Source organism: Heptranchias perlo, chromosome 28 (assembly GCF_035084215.1).
Source record: "Heptranchias perlo isolate sHepPer1 chromosome 28, sHepPer1.hap1, whole genome shotgun sequence".
NCBI classification, from domain to species: Eukaryota; Metazoa; Chordata; class Chondrichthyes; order Hexanchiformes; family Hexanchidae; genus Heptranchias; species Heptranchias perlo.
The window spans coordinates 30,584,720-30,610,972 of NC_090352.1; the positions used below are offsets into that span (position 1 = coordinate 30,584,720).

Below are 26,253 nucleotides of genomic sequence, written 5' to 3' on the forward strand. Positions count from 1 at the left end.
GTTGATAAGTATTTGAAAAAGAAAAAATTAAAAGCACACGGGGAAAGGGCAGGGGAATGGGACCAGATAGAAAACTCTTTCAAAGAGTTGGCACAGGCACATTGGGCCAAATAGCTTCCTTCTGTGCCATATCTGTGGTTCTATGACTAAGCTGTTTATATTACCATAATAATGATGCTTTTAAAAATAAATATACTCATTTGAACCAGCACAACAAAAATAATGTAAGAAAACTGAGTGACAGACCTGATTCAGCTGTCAACTTTATAAAACCATTTCTTATGTTGCCTACAAAATGACCAGAAATTTTCTTTTTTCATTGGTTAAGTGCTTTAACTTCTTCCTCACTGATTTAATCTCTGTGTTTTCCTCCTTTCTTATTGATTACTTTGATTACTTTCTACTTTTGTCATTCACCAATCATATTGCTCGCTCCAAAATTTTCTCACCAATCACATTGCAGCAAAAAAAAGAAAAGCCCAATCACATGACACCCAATTTTTGTCCCCATGATAAACTCAACACTCCCAAACCAGGGTCAGGCTAAGAGACAAGTGTTTGATAATAGCATTGCTTTATATGTTGTGATTTGTGAGGTGACTGGAATGATCATATGGTCTAGGAATAGAGTGACGGAGAGAGTACCTGTACAAGCCTGCAACTCCATTTACAGCATGATGATTAGAGATCACAGAATCCAAAGAAACAACAGCACAGTAAGGGATACTAGCCATTAGCTCTTCAACTACAGCTGTCTGCTTCAATTCCATTGCCCTACTTTTCCCCTGCAACCAACAAAGCCAACCAACCAATGAAACCAACCAACCAATGAAATCAACCAACCACTTTCTCTTTCTTATGATTTATTCTCTGCCTCAATTGCCACTTGTGGTAAAGCATTCCCTGTTCTAATTATCCGGTGTGAAAGATATTCTCCTAATTTCCCCTTTCATTACTTTAGTGATATTCCAGAGTCCTGGCCTCCTTGTTACCAATTTATTAACCAGGGATAACAATGTTTCATTGTATATCCTCTCAAAACCTCTCAGAATTGTATAAACATCCATTAGGTTCCCCCCTTAAAGTTCTCTGTTCCAGTGAAAAAAAAGCCCAAATTTTTCAAGCCTCAGCCTCCACAATCCTTGGACTCAATTTAAAAGGACCCCTGCCCTCCCGCACAGCCACTTCTGCCCCCCATTTGTACTCCACCCCCAAGCCAGAGTGTGTGGCACCCTCCCAGGCCCGGTTGTACCTCCTTCCCAGACCACGTGTGCTCCCCTCCTGGGCTTAAGTTTTTATTTTTATTTAATTTTCTTTTCTAAAATGAACCCCCTCCTCATCATCCAGCGCTATCCACACAGCTCAAGCCTCAACTTGTCACCCACCCTCACCATAAATCTCTGGTCTTGCCTTCACTGTCCAGTGGAGTCTGCTTTCCCTACACCCGGCCCCATCACACATACAGCGGATCTCCTCGGCCCAGAAGCAGCACTGCTTAATTTTTTTTTTAAAAATCAGATTTTTGTAGAATAGAAAACTCATTATATAATGAAAGCTATAAAATACATTCTCTAAGGCTGAATGTTTACAATTCCTTTCAATAAAATATTTTATGCGAATTTGGTTGCTAGGCTCAGTTGCTAAGTAATATACTTCTGAATTCTTAGAAAAGTACTGTGTTGCTATTGGTAACCAATAGGTAACAAATAGCTATTTTGTGAATTGGTTGAAAGGCTATTGCTCCATTATCCAATTTCTACGAGTGACATTATTTTTACAACATGTACACACCCTCGTTGAGCTTTAAACTAGATCCTATTCACTATTTAACACAAATAATTTTTTATGTTTCTCAAGGTAAGAGAACTCAGCATTTGGAAATGGAACAACTCTTCATGGTCAACATCAGCACTCTCAGGCAAAGTATAATGTACAGCAAAGCTCCCTGTACTTTGCCTCGATAATGATGACTTAGCTTCGACCTCCAAAGAGTATCTGCTACTGCATTTACTCCATAAACTTGAGCTCATTCAAATCTCTGCTGCCCGTATCCTAACTCGCACCAAGTCCCGTTCACCCATTACCGTTGTGCTCGCCGACCGACATTGGCTTCAGGTCTGTCAATGCCTCGATTTTAAAATTCTCATCCTTGTTTTCAAATCCCTTCATGGCCTCGCCCCTCCCTAACTATAACTTACTCCAGCCCTACAACCCTCCAATTCTGGCCTCTTGCGCAGCCCCGATTTTCATCGCTCCACCATTGGCGGCCGTGCCTTCAGCTGCCTAGACCCTAAGCTCTGGAAATCCCTCCCTAAACCCTTTTTGCCTCTCTACCTCTCTCTTCTCCTTTAAAACGCTACTCAAAACCTACCTCTTTGACCAAGCTTTTGGTCACCTGTCCTAGTATCTCATGTGGCTCGGTATCAGATTTTGTTTGATAACGCTCCTGTGAAGTGCCTTGGGACGTTTTACTAAGTTAAAGGCGCTATATAAATGCAAATTGTTGTTGTTGCTTTAGAGTGACACTTTTCCCTTTTTTCCACACCAACCATCCTTGCGGCTTCTCTGTGTGAGATTGCTAATTGAGTTCCAATTTAGGAACAGGTCTGTGCTGTGGGTCCAGAGCCCTCAGGAAATCTGTCCCGAACACAGAAAATACATCCAAGTGAATTTGTTTTCCAAAGCACCGGTGACACAATTGATCCAAACACATTTTCTTCTTTTCGTAAGAGGAGGTCGGAACGTTGTTGGAAGTCAAAGTTAAGAATAGAATCGCCAGGGCAGCATGGGCCGCAAAATCCTAGGAATCTCACAAAAATGTCTAAACGTGCTCTGGGAGAGGAACACACTAGAAGAACAGTTTGAAACAAAGCTCAACACTTCCATGTCACAGTGCGTCATTTTGGAGCATCACTGCACGAGAGGGTTGCCAACCCTCCAGGATTGCCCTGGAATCTCCAGGAATTAAAAACCAATCTCCAGGACACTGCTGCGAGCAACTTTGGAGAAAAATCATAAGGGAGGCATTAACGAAAATGTGTTTTAAAAAAATTTTCTTTGAACACTTTTGTTTATTAGTTATAGCTGTTGGGCTATAACCTGGTGTTGTAAGACTCCTTACATTTGTCCACCCCAGTCCATCACCGGCATCTCCACATCATAAAAATATCGAACACGGGGAGTAAAGGTTGGTTGACTGACAGTCGATAATCATCCAATTGGGTAATGAAATGTGCATCCACTTTCCGATTGGCCTGGGAAGGCGGTGTATGGCAAATATGGATGTGTTGGGCGACCAATGGCAGAAGTGTAAGGAAGAGGTGGTTGGAGGCAGGAGGTTATGTGATGACACATGACCTCCTGCCTCCTTAGATGAAGGGGCCGAGTGTAATGTATCCAAGTTTGCTGATGATACAAAGCTAGGTGGGAAAGTAAGCGGTGAAGAGGACACAAAGAGCCTGCAAAGGGATATAGACAGGTTAAGTGAGTGAGCAAGAAGGTGGTAGATGGAGTATAATGTGGGGAGATGTGAGGTTATTCACTTTGGTAGGAAGAATAGAAAAACAGAATATTTTTAAATGATGAGTAACTATTAAATGTTGGTGTTCAGAGGGATTTGGGTGTCCTTGTACATGAAACTCGGAAAGTTAACATGCAGGTACAGCAAGCAATTAGGAAAGCAAATGGTATGTTGGCCTTTATTGCAAGGGGGTTGGAGTACAAAAGTAAGGAAGTCTTGCTGCAATTGTACAGGGCTTTGGTGAGACCACACTAGGAGTACTGGGTACAGGTTTGGTCTCCTTACCTAAGGAAGGATATACTTGCCTTCGAGGCGGTGCAACGAAGGTTCACTAGATTGATTCCTGGGATGAGAGGATTTCCTATGAGGAGAGATTGAGTGGAATGGGTCTGTAATCCCCGGAGTTCAGAAGAATGAGAGGTGATCTCATTGAAACAGATAAGATTCTGAGGGGGCTTGACAGGGTAGATGCTGAGAGGCTGTTTCCCTGGCTGGAGAGTCTAGAACTAGGGGGCATAGTCTCAGGATAAGGGGTTGGCCATTTAGGACTGAGATGAGGAGAAATTTCTTCACTCAAAGGGTTGTGAATCTTTGAAATTCTCTACCCCAGAGGGCTGTGGAGGCTCAGTCGTTGAGTATATTCAAGGCTGAGATCGATAGATTTTTGGACTCTAAGGAACCGAGTGATCTGGAGATCGGGCAGGAAAGTGGAGTTGAGGTCGAAAATTAGCCATGATCTTACTGAGTGGTGGAGCAGGTTTGAGGGGCCATATGGCCTACTCCTGCTCCTATTTCTTATGTTCTTACTATGACACCTCCAGGAATATGTCCAACCAGAGTTGGTAACCCTACTGCACTCTGAAAATGAAGATAGCAAGTGCGAAATGGTTCTGACCATCTCAGTATGTGCTATGGCCTAAGGAAAATTTTCAAACAAAAAACATAGGTAAATAAATGTAAGTTTAAATTTCATTTTTCAACCTGATATCAGAAAGTAAAGCTCAGAAATCTAAATCTCGTAAGCCTCCCCTGGACTATTTCTATAACATTCATTATTTGTGCTACAACATCCTGATTACATGTAAGAATTGTTACCGTTACAGATTTCTGTAGCTATATTTTGCAGCCCATGGTAGAATTTGGAACACAATAGATTATTTGAGAGAAGGCCTGGAAATGTCATCGGTCCCAATCATCCCTCTGCTGGTTGATAGGAGCAAGTTCTCCTAAAGAGCCAGTTTTAATCAATGCTTGGGTTTCTCTCCTATTCAATTCTCTGGCTTTATATTTTGATTAAATCTGAGTGTTTTCAGTTTGATTTCCAGCCTCAAAGATTTTCACTGATCTAAAGTGACATTATACTCATTTGCCCCAAAGGTTCCCTTATTCTCCAGACATGAATAGGGCACACTGAATCAACTAGGCCGTGGAGCATGTTAATAGTCAGTTCTTTAAAAGGTGAGAAAATAAGTTAGTGTTTGCTTCAATTATATATAAGAACAGGTTTTATGTGTATTTCCCAAGTCTCTAACTTAACAGATTAAAAAAATGTTTCCTTCGGCCTAAAGTAAAAAACATTTTTATTATAAAATACAATACAATAAATATGCAACTCTGCCCCCACTCCAGATTTGAGAGGGGAGGGAGAAGGAGACCCAATGTCAGGTCTCTGCAAATACTGTACTTGACCCAGGATTGGAAGATGCATAAAAGGAGCTCAGGTTGCCTCATTCTGACTTATTCCCTCTCTCCAGGTGGAACCCACCCCAGCCCTTGACAGCAAGGTCCAGATCTATACCTTATTTTTACAGTTAAGTAGTAAACCTCGTCAGTCCCACCTAATTATTCTTCTGCAAGTGAGAGTCAGGTGAAACAAGTGAATCTCCCATCTCTATAAAAATTTAAATTAAGACATGGATTATCTTAATTTACAGGACATATTAATTAGTCTCCAATACCCACTTTATGTTTCAAAAAAGTGGGATACTGCTCAATGAGAAATGGGAGTAGATTCGAATATCTCAGTATTTACAAATCTAAAACATTACTGAATGTGCCCTGATTTATTTGATCAGAGTTAGCTGCTGATGTCTTGCATAGGAGACTTAATACAGCATGAGGGATAATACAGATCATAAGAAAACATGAATGTGAAAAGGCCATTTGGTCCATCAAACCCACTCCTTCCCCAAATCATGTACAATCAACCCCTATGCTGAATACACTCATTTAATCTCCTGAGGGAATGTTCTACAATAAGCACATTCTGATCTCTCAAAACTAAACACCAGAATATTCATCTCTCCTCGCCTCTCCATTTCTATTCAACCTGGAAAACCACCTGTCCCTCCACATCTCTTGAGCCCAGCAACACAGCACCAATTTTGTCTCATGGAATACTGAGCATCTCAATCTCTATCTGATTAGACAACCTTTGGTTCCATTCCCTACTAGGGCCTGGAGTTTCCTCTGCATTTGCACCCAGATACACTCAAATGAATAAGGCTGCCAAGGCCTTGGAGAGGGTGCAGAGCAGATTTACCAGAATGGTACCAGGAATGAGGGAATTCAGTTATGTGCAGAAACTAGAGAAGCTGGGATTGTTCTCCTTAGAGCAGAGAAGGTTAATGGGAGATTTGATAGAGGTGTTCAAAATGATGAGGGGTTTTGATAAAGTACATAGGGAGAAACTGTTTCCACTGGCAGGAGGGTCGGTAGCCAGAGGACACAGATTTAAGGTAATTGGCAAAAGAACCAGAGGGGAGATGAGGAGAATTTTTTTTACACAGCGAGTTGTTATGATCTGGAATGCACTACCTGAAAGGCGGTGAAAGCAGATTCAATAATAACTTTCAAAAGGGAATTGGATAAATACTTGAAAAGGAAAAATTTGCAGGGCGATGGGGAAAGGGCAGGGGAGTGGGACTAATCGGGTAGCTCTTTCAAAGAGCCGGCACAGGTACGATGGGCCGAATGGCCTCCTTCTGTGCTGTATAATTCGATGATCTCCAGTCACAAAAATGGCCATGGCCCCAACTCTCAATTGCAAGTATCATCTACTTGTCCTTGTCCAAAGGGACTCTTCACACAGATTTTCATCCTAATATGCTGAATTTTAATTTATTGGATCTCTTCTGACTCAGACGCAGGAGCACAACAGCTTTGAAAACCCACAGCCACACTACAGGAAGTTGGCAGGTCAATCTGTATTCAGTTATAACCAGAATTTCCAAATGTATTGAAGCCTAATGAGGGAAGCAAGAGATTCATCTGTTAATTAATTGTAAATAAACTCCAAACACAACAGACTAGTAAGATATATTCATAGTATGCAGAGAATTCCTGGCACTCACATTGGTGCTGATGCCTTACAAGCTCTTTCACTGGTGTGTGAGACTTGTAACTCACAACCCTGCAAACTAGTGTGAGCAAAGATGTGCAACACACATCTCCTGGAGCTCACTGACCATTGTATCATTTTGGATTCTAAAACTAGATGCTGTTTAGGACTTCCATGTCTAGTTTTCAAGAGTCCAGTATTGGATTCAAAGAGTCATGGTGGGGAAAAGGATGATGCAGTCATGCTGTTTTGCCTCCAGATGTCCCAAGCATTCTTTGCGATTAAGAATGGAAGAAACACTTATTAAATCTAATCATGACAAACAATGACAGAACATCAACACTGTATTAACTGTGCTTTATGCGTATTCATAGGCTGGACACTTGGATTCCTTTTAGAGTGTCTAATTTTAATGTTATCCCTTGATACAATAACTAGATCTAACACTACTGCAAAGAAAAAGGAAAGACTTGCATTTATATAGTGCCTTTCACTTCAGGACGTCCCAAAGCGCTTTACAGCCAATGAAGTACTATTTTGAAGTGTAGTTACTGTGGGAAACAGGGCAGCCAATTTGCGCACAGCAAGGTCCCGCAAACAGCAATATGATAATGACCAGATAGTCTGTTTTAGCGATGTTGGTTGAGGGATAAATATTGGCCAGGACACCGGGAAGAACCCTCTTGCTCTTCTTCGAAATAGCACCATGGTATCTTTTACGTCCACCCGATCTTGAAAGTCTCATCCAAAAGACGGCACCTCTAGCAGTGCAGCATTCCCTCAGTACTGCACTGGAGTGTCAGCCTAGATTTTTGTGCTCAAATCTCTGGAGCGGGAGTTGAACCCACAGAGGCGAGCATGCTATCCACTGAGCCACAACTGTGAGATCTGGTGAGATACGGGGGGGGGGGGGATAATTTCACCTTCACTGCCTGGACAATAATCATTGAAATCAACAGGACCGAAATGCGTGGGGGTTCCACAACAAGCGACTGAAAGCTCCACCAGATCACCACCCAGACGGTGGAGGCAAAAATTCCTCCCATTATTTTTACTTCTGACAGAATCCTAATTGCATTATCGAATTATTTTTGGAACACAACAACCTACTGTTGATGATATGAAATCTCACATGTGTGAAAATATTAATCCCATAGCAGGGAACATTATCCCTCCCCATAGAATATTATTGAGCACTATGCTAAAAACAGCTCCAATTAAACCATCGTTGAATTGCTCAGCATCAAAGATGTCTGGCTGGTCAAAGACACAAGGCTGTTTCTCAACAGATTACAACGTTCGTGCATCAAGCAAGTCAACTGTGGTTCATAAGAACAGAAAAAAATCTTCCAAACAGATCAATATTGAGAATCAAAGAATCTTACAGCACAAAAAGGAGGCCATTCGGCCCATCTGGCCTGTGCCAGCTTTTTGAAAGAGCTATCCGATTAGTCCCATGATACAGGCCAGCAGAAGACTGGCTATTGCTTAACGCTTTGTGTGTGCAGCTTTCCAAATGGGTTTCTCATCACATTGTGTCAGAAATTAGTGTTGTGTACATTTCTTCCCCCTCACCCTCCATTTTTGAAATGTTTCCCTCCGCCCTTTTTAAACCACTCCCTAAATCATCCCAATCCTCGGTATGAGATATGGCCAGGTGATCTTTTCTAGGTGGCAACCAATTCCATTACTGGGTATGTGCAAATAAGTAGGTGAGTTCCCTCTCACCCTTTGGGTAGTGCTTGACATCCACCTCTGTGCTTCTCCTTGGCAGTCACAGTAAGGAACTTGCCCTAGGGGAATGATGGTTCAACCCAGATTCTACCACAAAACCAATACCCGCATTTTTATTTTTAAGTCTACTTTTTAAAAAGTGCAGAACAAAGAAATAAATTCACTGGAAAATAAAAGCCGAGTTGCCATGCCGCTGTTATCTTACCTTCAATTATGCGATTTACTGCTATAAAACACCATGAATCAAGTGAAGAACTTTAACATGTTGTATCTCTGCTAATAACCTTCCCCAGGCACTATAATTAGACTTGAACGCAACACATTTTGCAAGCTATCTTAATGCTTCATCATAATGACATGGGTTGTTAACAGAAAGCCTTAATGATAATGATTGGTGCAGTTGGGAAATGGCGAATCGGAAAACTAAGATCAAGTCGACATGGTTAATGTGATTTCTTCTAGGTGTGAGTGAGTGTAATCTGAAGTGGCTGAATCAGGCCATTTTGGATCCATTTGGAAAAGTTCTAATTTGGTCGCTTTTGGAGCCACTTTTGCTTCAAAGGCTCTGATCCCCGTTTTAAAAATAAAAACAGTGCTACACATATCCTTCCAATCCCTGGCAAAGAATAGTAGGACCTGAGTTTACGGCCATCGTAACTCCAAATGATGTTCTTAGATACTAAGTAATTTAAACCAAAGCACTGTAGACTAAGACTGAGCGGAGCATAAAGGGAGCCACACGAGGAATCTAAACAAGGCAAGAAGGAGCGCCGAGGGCAAGTCAGTATTTAGTTCATTGGGTGGTGTAAATCAGCCCACTACATCTTCAATTCCCGAGGAAGGGCACAGTGGATCTCTGAGAACTGTAGGTCTCTGATGGGTAGAGCTGTAGATTGAGATGTGTCTGTGTTTCTTGTAATGGATCATGATGGAGAATGCAGGTGGTGAGGCCTACTGCTGCCTCATGGCCCTGACCGAGAGTTACCTCGCCCTGCCCCGTCCTGTACCACCTCTGGCCTTTCCTTTCCTGCCTGCCATCTACAAATAGTGGTGGGATTGGGGCCCAGGTCCCTGGAGGATTTCCCTTCTGTCTGTCCTTCTTACTATCGTTTCTCAGGGCCACCATGTGAAAGATGGTGGTTGATCCCAGGAAGCCGTGGTACCAATGGAGGGAGAGGGCCTCCTGGCGGCCTCCTCTCCCTCCAATCTGGCCCTTAAATTACCTACCCACATATCGAAGCCTACAGGGCTGCAGCTCCATCTGCCTTCAGGGAGTTTCTGCCTCTTTAACTCTATTCCCACCTCTTCACGTGCTGCAGCACTCTTAGCATTTTCTCTCTTTGCACTGGCTGACTGGCTCTTGTCAGTACAAATTGGAGCCTGCCATGCATATTTAACGAGCTCCGACCCAGGGAAATGGGTCAGGTCTGGGGTGGAATCGGAGGGGCAGGCAGAATTCCCAGCCCTCCTCACCGGAACTCCGCCCTGGTGGAGATAATCCCGACCGGTGCATCTGTTCTCGGGACGGTATCTATTCTCAATCTGTTTTTTTTCCTCCGGTGAGGGAGAAGGGCCAGAAAAACAACGTGCGATTTTAATTATTTCACATTTAAGTGTCAGCGTCACGAATCTTGCTGCAATTTACCTCAATCTGTCAAAAAGTAAGAAGTTTGCCAAACACATGTTTGTGAAGACAGCGTCCCTTTTAATGTCTGGCACTAGTCCATCTTGCTGAATTAAGCCAATTGAATGCTAATGACATTTTTCCATTAGAGAGCTTTGCTGTTCAGTGCTGTTAATCTCTTTGCATCTTTGACTTCCTGCTCATCCATCCTCATTTGCAGGTGCAGAGTTACAGTTCTTGGCCTCCTACCAATTGAGCATTTTGAAAAACACAAAAACAGAGATAGTGTTCTGGATTCAGTTTCTAATTAGCAGAAGTTCAACACAGAACAAATTCCCTTACTCATTACCTTAATTTCATTCATTATGTCAAGAGTTTATCAATCACTGCATTATGTATCATTTTTTCAAGTGACATTTTCACACCAACTTTATATCTGTTAAGCCTTTGAAACTCCAGTGGCACATTTGAGCAATGACAATATGACCAGGTTACAACCTACACAGTCTTCATGGTTGTGCTAACGAGGCCCATTGTTTGTCTCCTCAGTTTCCCCCTTCCTTTTATTCTCCTCATCTCCTATGCTGGGGTATAGAGGTCCATACCAGTGCTGGCAACCTATAAATGGGTGTTCTTGGTTCCAGCCTGGACAATGAGCATCGAGAAGCCATTCCACCATTGGAAGGCACCACGGCCCAAGACAGACACATTCGGTACCCAATGTCCCCACACATGGCACAAGAAGGGGTTAATGGATAATAATGAATGGGAGCCTTGGCTGATAGTATCCCCCTCCCTAACCCAAGGCTACGAGCTCAATTGTAGTGGCCTATCATAGAGTGGCTGAGATCAACCACGTCAGCACAGAGCAAGGATCAAACTTTGGATCGCCCTCGTCTGTATGGCTCAGTGTCATACCAGATAGGGCATGAACCTAGAAGGATTTGTTTTCTTTGTTGCTAAAAAAATTACCCTTAGTCTTAGAGGGATATTTAAATTTTATTAATATTAAAATCAGTGTCTCACAAAGATGAATTTATCTATCTACAGAGCGTGTGGGAGCAAATCCAGCTCATAGGAATTCCTAGAACACACGGAAGAAAAGCAGCATACTTCCAAGCATAGTTGGCTGAGTTGGTAGCACTCTCAGAAGGTTATGAGTCAAAAGGTTAGGAGTTCACGCTCCACTCTAGGACTTAAGCACATATAACCTGGAGTAACACTCCATGACTGACGGAGCGCTACATCGCTGGAGTTACTGTCCTTTGCTTGAGAGGTGAAACCGAGGGCCTGTGCCTTTCCATTGGTTCATGTGGATATTCAAAGATCTGCTTGAAGAAGAACAGGGAATCCTCCCAACAAAAACAAATGAGGCGGCCATTCATCTTGTTGCTATTTGTAGGATCTTACTTCATGCAAATGGCCGCTGTGCGGCTACGTGACAAAAGGCCACTCTAATTGAGCTACAAAAGTAATTTATTGTACATGAAGTGCTTTGAGGTATTTGAGTAATGGGATAAGAGCTATATACGTAAAATATATGCAAAGCTTTCTTCTAGCCCACTGAAAGGTTAACTAATTTCAAACTACAGTGGAACGTAATTTTTAAGACTGAATACAACTGCAATATTTTGGCTGGAATTAATCATCGACGAGAGACCACTTGCTGAATGCATCCAGCACCTAGATTCTAATCTAAACCAAGTCTAATTGCTTTATCTCTAATCAACAATCACACTAGTCCCAGAAGGAAGCAGCATTTGGAAGTAAATTTAGACAATGGGATTTTGTTTGTAAAGGAAAAAATGAACAAAGAACAGTTTTATGGGCCGAATCTTGCTTGTGGATTGTCACTTGAGGCCATGATTGAAAATCCTTCCAATCTGTATTGTGCTGAGGTGGAGATTCTAGATGTAAGTGAGGATCTCAGTGGTTGTGGTGCCGGGAGCTTGCTTTACGTTGTAGTGCACGCACGATCCAAATGTTGGAATCAAAACCCTACAGACCTATCAACCAGGTGCCAGTGATTAATTGACCCTAAATATTGAGAATCTCACTGTGGATCAAGTGCTGCCAGAGCTAGAAACATAAGAACATAAGAAATATGCAAGAGTAGGCCATACGACCCCTCGAGCCTGCTCCACCATTCAATAAGATCACGGCTGATCTTCGACCTCAACTCCACTTTCCCGCCCAATCCCCATATCCCTCGACTCCTTTAGAGTCCAAAAATCTATCAATCTCAATCTTGAATATACTCAACGATTGAACATCCACAGCTCTCTGGAGTAGAGAATTCGAAAGATTCACAACCCTTAGTGAAGAAATTCCTCCTCATCTCAGTCCTAAATGGCCGAACCCTTATCCTGAGACTATGCCCCATAGCTCAAGACTCTCTATCCAGGGGAAACAGCCTCTCAGCAACTACCCTGTCAAGCCTTCTCAGAATATTATATGTTTCAATGAGATCACCTCTCATTCTTCTAAACTCCGGAGAGTATAGGCCCATTCTGCTTAATCTCTCCTCATAGGACAACCCCCTCATCCCAGGAATCAATCTAGTGAACCTTCATTGCAACACCTCGAAGGCAAGTATATCCTTCCTTAGGTAAGGAGACCAAAACTGTGCGCAGTACTCCAGGTGTGGTCTACCAAAGCCCTGTACAATTGCAGCAAGACCTCCTACCCTTGTACTCCAACCCCCTTGCAATTAAAGGCCAACATACCATTTGCCTTCCAATTGCTTGCTGTACCTGCATACTAACTTCCTGTGCTTCGTGTACAAGGACACCCAAATCCCTCTGAACACCAACATTTACTAGTTGCTCACCATTTAAAAAATATTCTGTTTTTCTATTCTTCCGACCAAAGTGAATAACCTCACATTTCCCCACATTATACTCCATCAGCCACCTTCTTGCCCATTCACTTAACCTGTCGATATCCCTTTGCGGACTCTTTGTGTCCTCCTCACAGCTTACTTTCCCACCTAGCTTTGTATCATCAGCAAACACGGATACATTACACTCGGTCCCTTCATCTAAGTCATTAATATAGATGGTAAATAGCTAAGGCCCTTCATCTAAGTCATTAATATAGATGGTAAATAGCTAAGGCCCAGCTCTGATCCTTGTGGCACCCCACTAGTAACAGCCTTCCAACCTGAAAATGACCCGTTTATTCCTACTCTCTGTTTTCTGTCCATTAACCAATCCTCTATCCATTCCAATATATTACCCCCAACCCCATGAGCCTTTATCTTGCGCAACAACCTATCATGTGGCACCTTATTGAATACCTTTTGAAAATCCAAATATACTACATCTACTGGTTCCCCTTTATCTACCCTGCTAGTTACATCAAGGGGAACCAGTGTCAGAAAGGCCTCTGGACAGAGAGAAGTAATCTAACCATAGATTAGTGCTGCCTGCCAAGGACAGAGGGTTCCCTGAATGGTTTGCTGAAATAATAATCATAGTTCAAGATACTAATGACAACAAGCCTGTTTCTCTGCAGTCAGTGTATAGGGTTAGCATGTTAGAAAATGAATGCAAAGGTACCTTGGGTGATCACATGAAATGCCACCAACTTGGATGATGTTTCCAATGGGGAGATACAGTAGTATGCTCTTTCAGTAGCCGTACTTCTGTTAGAGTCCGTAAAGTGTTTAATATATATATATATATATATATATATATGTTAATTTTTGTCTGCTCATTTCCAGGCTTGCTTCATGCAATGTCCCTTCACTGTTTTGAGAGACCACTTTTTCTTGGCAGAACAGGTTTTTGGCATTAGTACTTCTTGACGCAAAGAATAGTGGAAATCTGGAACTCTCTTCCTCAAAAAGCTGTGGAGGCTAGGTCAATTGAAAAATTCAAAACTGAGATCGGTAGATTTTTGTTAAGTGTTGTAAACAATTTTACAACACCAAGTTATAGTCCAGCAATTTAGTCCAGCAATTGTTAAGTGTAACAAGGGATATGGAGCAAAGGCGGGCAAATGGAGTTGAGGTACAGATCAGCCATGATCTAAGTGAATGGCGGAATAGGCTCGAGGGGCTGAATGGCCTACTCTTGTTCCTATGTTTCTATGTAGTTTTAAAAGGCAAGTTGCACTGCACAGATGACCAGTGAAGCCAATTCTGAAGCAGTCCCATTCAGCTGGAATTCAGGCATTCTGAAAACACCGAATTTCAGACTAATTTACATTTAGAGCAATACCACACGTAGGCAGGGGGACATCGTGCTGAGTTTGTACCTTCAGTCCATGTGAGTTACTTTATAAAAGTTGGAGGAAATGATCCCCTTCAGGCCTGTTGAAGGTGTTGCTGGAGATAACAAAGAGGGAAGCCAGTGGCTAGAAGGATGTGACTCAACTCAATGGTTTTAAAAAAACAGAACAAAACTGATCTCATTTGTCCTGCTGGCTCGAATTCCATGTCATTCGGGGAGGGGAGGGAATTGCATTATTGGACTTCCCTGCTGGTCTGGGGAGGAAATGTCTCTTTGCATTTTAATAGAGAATCTGGGTGGATCTCCAGCCTCTCCCCATCCTCCCATTGGCCCCAGTCCAGGGTGGGTTTCTAGGCTTTTCCCCATCCCCACATTAACACAGTTTCCAGGTTGTCTCCACCTTCACGCTGACCCAGCCCAGGGTGGGATTAACAGATGTGTTACAGATGCTGGTTACTGCGTGTAGATGAACTAATGTAAAGTTGACTGTTGGTCCCTGGTGTGTGATAGGTTGCCCAGTCATACATCTGCTAGACATAACTGGGGGTAAATTCAACTTCAGCAGGGGAAGCAAAATGGAATCAATGGAAAGGAAAATCGGGCAGGATACGGAACGGGCCGTCGATCCACTAGCGTCCATTTTGCACCATTTGTCTGTCATCGGACTGTGTTTCGTGATAATTATAATAAAGTTATGTCAATGTCCAGTTTACTGTCCCTGCTGAAACATCCTTTCAAACATCACTATTGTGCCAGCAGCGCATTACAATCCATAATATTAAGCTTTCCACATATTTAACAAGGATTTACAAATGTACTCTCAGGTTTTGGTGATCGCTAAGATTGTATGAATAGTCTAATGACCCTACTAGCCAATCACTATAGGCAAGAGACTACTACGTAATACTGTCATCAGAATTTAGTACGTTACAAATTCATAAACATAAGGGTGAGCATGAAGTGTCAACAACTTGGGGGGCGGGGGGGGTGGGGGGAGGCACTCCAGTCCACCAGAGGTGCTGTTTTGAATCACCTCATCACTTAAGGTTTAGTTCTCCCTTTCTTTTAGCTTCTCATTTTTGATCCTCCAATCCCCTCCCCTCCTCTTCCTGAAGGTCTTAACTCCATTGCTGACACTGGTTCTACAGGAGGCAGGCTTCTTCTGGTACCTCACCCAAGTGGTCACTAGTCACGTGCTCGCCTTGACAGTGAATGCTGGCAGACAGCCAATGGTGGAGAGCACCTCAGCTAAGCCCAATTACTGTTCTCATCCCATGGGTGGTGGAAGCAGATTCAATAATAACTTTCAAAAGGGAATTGGATAAATACTTCAAGGGGAAATATTTGAAGGGCTATGGGAAAGGGCAGGGGAGTGAGACTAATTCGATAGCTCTTTCAAAAGAGCCGGCACAGGCACAATGGGCCGAATAGCCTCTGTCTGTGATGTATCATTCTATGATCCAGGGTCTATACTGTAGGGGAATCCTGGCCAATTTTCTCTTCCCTAACCCGGAGAAACTTGGACCAAAGTTAGTTCTCTTAAGCAAAGATATTACATAATGCATCTCATTCAAACTTTCTGTAGGGATTTGCAAAGACAAAGGGATTTTCATTTTTGTCCTGTTGAAACTCCATGTATCTTATAAACACAATGGGATTCAAGTAGGAGTGTGTATGGAATTCAAATGCAATTCTCTGGTGGAAGCACCTGTAGTCAAAAATCTATTTCGATCTTAAAAGAAGTTTAATTCTCTTATAAAGCTGTTCCCTTTGAGCAGTATCTGGTAACTTCAGCAGCACAGTGCTGGATTCTTCTGTTACCCCGCCCCACATAGCCTCTAGTTTGAAGTCCAATGTTAAGGCAGATATTCAAACTCAATTCCTCTTCATATGAATGGCAAGTTTCCTGAAAATAATCAATGCTTCTCAACGACAGGGCACTCCAGTTGAGGTGGGAGTTACGGTGAGAGGGAAAATCTGACAGGAGATATTCCATGGATATGTGGCTTCTGCCTGCCAATATCCACAGAGGAATCTGTTGGCCGGCCTGCAATGATATATCAGTTTGAGTATGAGAACTTAGAAATGTTTCTTTAGCACTAATTAGTGCTGTATCAATGTTATAATTAAGCAATGGGTTAGATCCAGACTAGAACGGTCAGTCAGATGTCATTTGTAAACTACCAATAAAGTTGAAGTTCAAGACTATAATATAATCATTATACCATGCTAGATTATTAGGAATCCTAAAAATCCCTACAGAACAACACACAGTCTGCACTTCTCTCCCCCAGCCTAAGGAGATAATGGTTGAGTTTGAATAGCAAAGCACGTGGCTTAAAATGGGAAGAGAGTATTTTGTTGTCCGTTAAGGAACGGGAACACGAATCTGTCAAAAATGACGTAGCTCATAATTTATCTCTGGCTTTTCAAATTCACTGGCTCAGATCAGCCTCAGTCAAAATGAACACATTAGAATCAGTTCAGGATTAATGGATATGAATTGAGGTTGTGTCCTAGGTCTGTAGGCAAGCATACAACATCTCGAAAGCCACCGTATGGTTGTAAAAGTCATTGGTGCCAATCTGATCCTGGGAAGTTCAAACATTTCTCATTAATTGACCAGAGATAATCCCCCCACCCCCTCCTCGCTTTCTCTCCCCTGTGCGCACACTGTTCAGGTGCGTCTCCGATTACTTACACGATCATTTGTGCCTTTGGTGCCACAGATGTCGGTCATATCAGCAGGGAATTTTATACACTAGTAGAAACTGATGAACCGCAAGATAATCGGCACACAAGTAACGCAATGGGGTGAGGAGGTCAAACATTACCAACTAGTAGATCTCTTTTGCTGAAGGGGGGACACTGTTCCATAAAGACAGAGGCACCACACTACGCAATGCACAGAGTATTATTCTGCTGCTAATGCACAGCTGTATCTAACTGATAGTGTCCCTTTAAGGTCACATGGTTAATGTGCCTCTCTGGATCAATTAAATAAACGCCAATAGTTATTAAGCAGATAGTTAAGTCAGTTAGGAGATCAGACTGGCTTTTTTTTCAAAGCATAACTGTTGAAGTCAATTAGAAGGTATTTTCTATTGGTGGGATATTTTCTCTGTATATTTGAAATCATTGCTTTTTAAATTACTTTTAGGTGCGACACAGGTGTTTTAATGTGTGATACTTTGAGTGCGACAGGCACATCTCAAAACTTCCATATGTACTAATGGATCTCCCATTTTTACCAGTGCTTTGGGGATCAATTTGACCATTCTTTCCAGTTTTCCATGCAAACAATAAATCAGTGGCCTTGATTATTGTCATTAATTGTTCGTTTGACAAGAGTTTCAATTTTTATCTTAACTTTTTTTAAAGCCAGGAATAAAAAGCAAGATTGTACATAGGAACAGGAGTAGGCCATATAGCCCCTCGAGCCTGTTCCGCCATGCAGTGAGATCATGGCTGATCTGTGACCTAACTCCATATACCCGAATCAGCACCATATCCCTTAATACCTTTGGTTAACAAAAATCTATCGTGCTCAGATTTAAAATTAACGAATGAGCTAGCATCAACTGCCATTTGCGGAAGAGAGCTCAGCAAGACTGAAGGCAAGATGTACCAAGTTCGAGGTAGATATGTGGCATTTAGCAGAAGTAGCAGGTAGGAATGTGTAGCGCTCCTGCCTCTTCTGGGCCCACAACAATACAAACAAATTTTCCTGGGCTGTTCTTGAGATGCCGCCAGAGGTCCCTTTAACGACCGCTGGTTAGGTCGCTCAACGCCTGGTACAACTAGATGGAGCTGACACGGTGCATAATCTTGCCCATTTGTATCTGAATTGGGGTCCTGCACTGGGCATACGGCCAGTATCATAAAACAGTCTTGCTCTCGTTTCAGGCGGTCGGGCTGCCCGCCCATTTATAGACCCGCCTAAATATTGCATCAGGCGGGTCTTGAGTGTCAAAAGGGGCTGTCATTCACAAAAAACAAAGAGGGTGCTAAGCACTTAACAATTGGCATGTTGCAACTCAATTAAAACTGAGCACTCCCACCACATTAATGTACATAATAAGTGAAAAAACTATAATCTTGGGCTGGACTACAACAATAACAACAGACTGCGTTTGTATAGCGCCTTTAACATAGAGAAATTTCCCAAGTTGCTTCACAGAGACGTAATCAGACAAAAATGGACGCCGAGCCAAAGGAGGAGATATTAGGAGGGGTGACTGAAAGTTTGGTCAAAGATGTGGGGTTTTAAACGTGGAGAGAGAGATGGAGAGAGGAAGGAGTTTAGGCAGGGAATTCCAGAGTGTGGGGCATAGACAGCTGAAGACACAGCCACCAGTGGTGGGACAAAGGGAAGGGGGAATACACAGGAGCCCAGAGTTAAAGGAACAGGGAGCTCGCAGGGTGCGTTGTAGCACTGGAGGAGGTTATAAAGATAGGTAGAGGTAAGACCATGAAGGGATTTAAACGCGAAGATGGGACTAACAACCAAACCATTCACTTTGTTTTATTCAATTATTGCTGGCTTGCATAACCACAGTTTCTTTTAAAAAAGGAAAAGCAAAAAAGCTCTGATAGATTTACTGGCACTGTACCACAATGGGTGTGTGCAGCTTTAAGTCAAGGGAGGGGTGACACTTCCTGGTAACAATCCTTTAAATCAGCAGAAGTTATCTGATGGTGTGATCGAGCAAGTGCTGAAAACCTAGCCTACTTTCCACACTGAGCTAGAGTTCCACATTGATCCAACACTATAAGACAAATGGCCATTTAAAACATCTTACCCAAACTGGGCAACATGTAGTTATAACGAGGGGCGACACATACAAGTACAGGTAGATAACAGTGCAACATAGATACAATTATTCTGAAACAAAAAGACACTTGAAACCGAAATACAAAATTCAAAAATATTAATTGTCGACAAAGTGACAGGATTGTTGTCACAATGTTTAACCTCTTAATGTCAATAAGGTCAAGGGTGGTGGCAACACCTCTGTATTGACGATCGCTTTTAGAGCAAAGCCTAGGCCCCGAGCTCTGGAATTCCCTCCCTAAACCTCTCCGCCTCTCCACCTCTTTCTCCTCCTTCAAAACGCTCCTTAAAACCTAACTCTTTGGTCACCTGTCCTAGTATCTCCTTATTTGGCTCGGTGTCAAATTTTGTTTGATAACGCTCCTATGAAGTGCCTTGGGACGTTTCACTACGTTAAAGGTGCTATATAAATGCAAGTTGTTGTTAAAGGCAAACCTGTAAAATTAACACATACTGCTGTGGCTTCAAGGTAGGAATCTAAACTTGTGCAACTCCAACATCATGAGATTCCTCCCAGGCATCCACGATACTTAGACTATTACTATATTAATAGTAGTGGGCCCAAATTCCTGGGTCTGAAGGCAGGAGGCATGCAGTTGCAATGGAATCAGAGCAGGCGGGCCAGAATTTGGAGTGGAGTCAATGTCTACTCCTTCTTTTGTATGTTGCCAAATTTCACCGAGGCAGGGCTGGGCGCTTCTTGCATCTGCACCATTGGAAGAGACAGGTCTGGGTGTAGGGTTGCCAACTCCGGTTGGATGTATTCCTGGAGGGTTCATCACATGACCTCCCACCTCCCGCTCAGCCAAACAGCCTTTTCTTCCCATCTCGAATATTTCTATAACTAATAAACAAACGTGTTCCAAGAAAATGAAAGAAAAAAACACACCATTTAAAAAAAAATCTCCTGGGTTACTTGCAGCAGTGTCCAGGAGATTGATCTTTATTTCCTGGAGACTCCAGGACAATCCTGGAGGGTTGGCAACCCTAGTCTGGTGGGATGATGTCCCCTACCGGAATCTGGCCAGTTTTGCCCCCATTGCTAAACACAGCTGCATGTTGTAGATGTCTGAGTGAGCCTGGGGCACATACTGGTGGAAGTGAGGTGTCCATCTGCTTCAAATGCTGGTGTCCCCACGGCAGTCGATCACAGAATGATTAACTTGCAATTGGAAAAGCATTAACTTTGAATTTTAGAAAACTTTCTCCTTTTCTGCCCATCTTAGGGCAAGGTGCTGCTACTAAAGTCCTGGATTATAAACAATCCTTGCTGGCCTTCCAAGCTTTGCCCTACGCAAACTCCAATTTATTCAAAAACTCAGATCAAGAACATGGGACTTTCCTAGTCAGATTTCCTTGCCAGATTTTTCACTGCTGGTTGACGGTTTTAATCAGTAATTGTTTTTAAACTGTCAATTGGCAACCAGTGGCAGTTTCCTAAAACTGGCTTGGCGTTAACTCCCTAGTGTATATTGCTCGGCACCACATCACACAGTGCATTTACCTAGTGAACCATTAGCACAATTCACACCAAATATAAACTCTTCAATTAACAACAGCTTGCATTAATACAGCGCCTTTAACCCAGTAAAATGTCCCAAAGCGCTTCATAGGAGCATTATCAAACAAAATTTGACACCCAGCTACATAAGGAGATATTAGGACAGGTGACCAAAAGCTTGGTCAAAGAGGTAGGTTCTAAGGAGTGTCTTAAAGGAAGAGAAGAGAGATGGCGAGGCAGAGAGGTTTAGAGAGGGGATTTCAATGGGGGAGCGATTAAAGTCGGGGATGGGCAAGAGACCAGAGATCTCGGAGGGTTGTGGGGCTGGAGGAAATTAGAGAGATTGGGAGGGGCGAGGCCATGGGGGGGAGGATTTGAAAATAAGGAGGTCAATGTCGGTCAGCAATCTGCAGGGATGCTCTCTACCTTTATGTTCAACCCTTTGAAAATGTAAAAGTCACAGCCCATTTAAAACAAAATTAATTAAAACATTACTGCTTTCTCCAGATTAGGCACTATCTCCAGAACCTTGCAATACTTTGCAGACTTCGGCATGAGCCGACCGCACCCTTCCCCACCTGGCTGAACATTTCCGCCACTCCCCAACCGTCTCCTGGGAACACCTGTACATTATGCTCTCTTTCATGACCAAAGACAGGACAGAAAACCTGAGGGAAGCCTGGGAACAAGACCCAGAGCGTCTGTTAAGGGAGGAGGAGTAGCAAGAGGTACGGAGACGGAGCCTCAACACTATTACCTGCAGCAAAATTACATAGAATGACACGAATTTTGCAGCACAGAAACAGGCCATTCGGCCCAACTGGTCTATGCCAGTGTTTGTGCTCCACACGAGCCTCCTCCCACCCTATTGGCCATCAGTGTGGTTTTGCGGAGGAAGCTCAGTTCCTGGAACTGCCAGCTCTGAAGCAGCAGCTCCAGAGCTAAAACCATGACAGGCAGATAAAGATCACACAACGACAGATGGGATATTGCACAAGCCTATTGAGGCAGGGATTTCACACTGTGGTAGTTATCTCAATAAATTGGAACGTTCTGTTTGTGGAGATAAAAATAAACAATTGGAAATCTGAAATTAAAAAGGCTGGATCTGCACAGCAGGTCACAAGTTAGGTTCAGGTAAAGAAGATCCTTCAGCTCATTTGATTTAATTCGTTTAAAACACCGACCCTTCTGTTTTACCTTGATAACATCGACCTGCCCAGGTAACACTGAATAGAAGGCATTAGTCTTGTACCGCCAATCATGTCATTGCATTTTCCATGACATACCAGTTGTATCACCAGGGTGTAACAGCATCTCAGATTCACTCGGTGTTATAACTGGGGAGAGATCTCTGGCCTGATTCACTGTACCAGTGGGACTCAGGTGATCCACCCAGCTCATTATGGGGCTCAGCATCTGGCAATTGGCCATCAGCATCTGAACAGACAAAAGTTATGGTAACTGTTCAAGTTGAGATCCTTCATGAGAATAGAGCCTGGCTTTTTCCTTACACATGCACTTTAGTTCTGATGAAGGGACTCCATCCACAATGTTAGACCTCTAATTGAACTGTTAAATAGGCCACTTGTCTTGATGGACGCTAACTGATTTATTTGTATTTCCAGCATTTTCTATTTTTTTTTAATGCACTATAATTGTAGTCTAACTCCATTTTTATTCTCCTGTTACTGGTCCTGACAGGTCACGTGTGAGATGTGGCTCAGTTGGTGGCAGTCTCGTCTCCGAGTCAGAGGGTTGTGGGTTCAAGTCCCACTCCAGAGACTGACTCGCCCAGTGCAGTACTGAGGGAGTGCTGCATTGTCGGAGGAGCCGTCTTTTGGATGAGATGTTAAAATGAGGCCCCGTCTGTCCTCTCAGGTAGATATAAAAGATCCCATGCCATATAGGTAGCGCTACCAAACTGCAATGAACGGAAACGTTTTAGACATCTAGGACTTGGAAATATATTGCCGTTCCTTCATCGTCGCTGGGTTAAAATCCTGGAACTCCCTTCCTAACAGCACTGTGGGAGAACCTTCACCACATGGACTGCAGCGGTTCAAGGGCAATTAGGGATGGGCAATAAATGCTGGCCTCGCCAGCGACGCCCACATCCCACGAACACATTTTTTTAAAATTAGCAACGCATCATCACTTTATCGTCCGTTGTGTAACTCCATCCTTATGTTTAGAAACCTGATAATCATGCAAAATATTTCATCAGAATAACAAGACCCCATTCATCGGCTGGTAATAGGGCATCAGACAGTTGATAAAGTTCACACTGAACTATTCATAGTGATTTATAGAATGCAGCAGTGCCATCTATAGGCAGTAGAACATTATCCACAAGTTACTTTTTTGGGAATACAAATAAAACGGTTATACTTTATTGTCCTCTCAATAACAGGGAATGAAAATCTGGATCCTCTGACCACCCGTACATATCTCCTGCTATTACCATAATAGGAGTCAAACTGCTCAAGTCAAAATGATGACAGCACAGTTTTACAGAGCAAGAAAGACGTTCATTTATTACGACCTGCCTCTCACGACCTCAGGATGTTCCAAAGCACTTTACAGCCAATGAGGTACTTTTGAAGTTTAGTCACTGTTGTAATATAGGAAGCACAGCAGCCAATTTGTGTACAGCAAGGTCCCACAAACAACACTGAGATAATCTCTTTTTTAATGATGTTGGTTGAGAGATAAATATTGGGCAGGACACCCCTGCTCTCCTCCAAATCAGTGCCAAGAGATCCATTACGTTCACCTGAGAGGGCAGAAGGGGCCTCGGTTTAACATTTCATCCGACCTCTGACGATGCAGCACTCCCTCAGTACTGCACTAGAGCGTCAGCCTGGATTTCATACTGAAGTCTCCGGAGTGGGACTTGAACCCGTAACCTACTGACTCAGAGGCAAGAGTGCTACCAACTGAGCCACAGCTGGCACTTGTAAATTTTATAAGTGTGTACCTCATATGCACTTACGACACAATGGCAGAGATGACACTTGGCTTTGCCAAATTGTAATCCCAAGCATCCAAACTTTGAACTTAAACCTGGAGAACCTCTGTCATTTGGATTTGGAGTAGGGCAAAGTCAACATCTGGTCTCACATTTCCAGGAATGGGCAGATGCAGTGTCTGCAGACTGAACTGATCTTAAATTAAAAAGCTCAGATCTGAGTTGGGCTTGGAAGTATCGTATTCTCCATCCTACCATTCCTGACCGAAATGAGACTTGAATTTGTGCAGCAAATTCCCAGCTGTCCTTAAACCCTGGAGCTTTAACAGGTTACTTAGAATAATAACATTCTCCTCAGGGGAGCTGGTTACCAACACCAGTATGTAAAAGAACAAACAATACTAGCAACATAGCGTCTTTATTTGTCTCTCTGCTTCTGATTCTTTGCTCCCCCAACTCTTCTCCTTTCCTTCCCAACAGTGATTTGTGGTGGAGTGCAGTTTAATGGCTATATCAGCAGCCCATTGATAGATTGCCGAAGCAACCATTCTTCACCCGCGAGTCAAGGTAAACGGCAGGAATTTCCTCGGGGTTTCTGCCTCTCGGTCGACATGACTTCGGTCGAAACCACAGGAGGCTCCAAACTTCCGCCGTGGGAGAGGTCCTGAGGAAATTCCCGGCCAAAGAGTTTGGGCAGGCTATTTAACCACGGGAGGCATCACAGTCAAGCCAGTTGCTGTCCACAGCACAGGCATTTGCTAACGGGCACCACTGGATAGCAATCAGGAACGGGAACCCTGGCAGATTTATTTTAGCCCAGGGTACTGAGGCCAATTATAGCTCCCCCAACCACTACCCTGGCCAGAAGCCAGTTACTGACCGGGATTGAACTTTGGGACTTTCCTGCTCTATGTGGTTCATTCACTGAGTGGTGTATCTATCCACAAACTCATCAACGGTGCTGTGCTCCGCACGTGTAATCACAAAACACTACCGCAACCTACTACAGTTACAGCTAAAGGAACTTCATAAATGCAGCATGATCTTTTTATCCGTATAACTCTTTTAAACGATTATCTTTCAGTGCTAGGAATGGTTGCACAGCACACATTGCTTTGCACAGCTTGCATCTTTTAAGTACACCAACAGCTGGAAGAAAATAATCACAAAGTGACAAAAGGCTATACAGGTCACAACCATCACAACTGTAAAGCAGGTAAAAGCACTTACCATCCGAACCCCCCAAAGGAAACACTGCGTTTTCTTCGAAACATAGTTGCTGGAGTCTATCTGTGTGTGCTTATGAGCAAGAGAGACAGTGTGTGTGTGTGTGTGTATGCGAACCTGCTGCCTTTGAAGTCAGGCAAGAGATGCTCTCTCTGACGATGTGTACATAAGCTTCCAATTACTCAGTACTTGAAGCAGTCGAGCAGGAAATCTATTTACACCACTTCCTTGATCTTTTTGCATAGATCACTCTGCCACCAACTATGTAAAAGATTGGTATTAAGGGGCATCGTTGCTTTTACATTGGGGTGTAGGGGGGTGGTGGTGACAGGGCAGGGCAGGCTTCAGCTGGATTTCGAAAACTAGAAAAGCAGCATCAATTCCTCTTTTCTTACTTCAGCCACATACAGGAAAAGAAAACAGATTTCCCTTTAAGCGAAGAATGCAGGGAGCTTTAATTTATATTTTTTGGCCTGTTTTTCAAAATTGAAGATTGCGCAATTTTTTTTTGCATCAGACACTAGTAGAAATCTGCGTTCAATAAAAGCGCCGATATAATCTTTGGACTAAAGTGCGTTGAATATTTGGCTATTCATTTGCCTCAACCCCAGAAGCCATACAAAGTTTCAGATCATTTTTTAATATCTACACAACCATGTTTTTTTCCAACCTTGATCGGACACACTTACAGGAGGTATCAGTTCTTCTACTGATTAAATGCTTAGAATTTAATATTAACCCTGGGGCTAGAAAGGACTAAAAAAATTCAAACATTCACGACACAAGTTTGCTGTGCTGAAAGGATTCATTACATGTCCGATTTTCAGCATCTCTTGTCATTTTTGCCTTTGCCACAGCACAGAAATAATTAAATCAATAAAGGACACGGTGCTTCATCTGGTCTGTGAGCAGTGCAAATAATTCCTCTTTGCCCCCAGAGTGAAATTTTCAATCAAAGCTCCTCTCCTTTCCAGAAAGTCTTGCAAGTATAACTATCAGGAAGGATTGAACAGGCTGGCTGGGGCTGTTTTCGCTAGAAAAAGAAATCTGAGGGGTGACCTAATCGAGGTTTTTTAAATTATGAAGGGATTTGATAGGGTAGACATGGCAAAGATGTTTCCACTTGTGGGGGAGACCAAAACCAGGGGACATAAATATAAGATAGTCACTAATACATCCAACAAGGAATTCAGGAGAAACTTCTTTACCCAGAGAGTGGTTAGAATGTGGAACTTGCTACCACATGGAGTAGTTGAGGCGAATAGCA

At 42.9% G+C, this 26,253-nt stretch overlaps 1 protein-coding gene across 1 annotated transcript in view; it reads right to left on the reverse strand.

The window, feature by feature from the left end:
- LOC137345002 (rap1 GTPase-activating protein 2-like) overlaps positions 1-25,237 on the reverse strand; it is a 244,852-nt gene extending 219,615 nt beyond the window's left edge. Inside the window, exon 1 of the mRNA XM_068008332.1 lies at positions 24,990-25,237. Coding sequence (XP_067864433.1) covers positions 24,990-25,033 — 44 coding nt within the window. The 5' untranslated portion in view covers positions 25,034-25,237. The remainder of the gene's footprint in view (positions 1-24,989) is intronic.
- Positions 25,238-26,253: the final 1,016 nt, after the last annotated feature.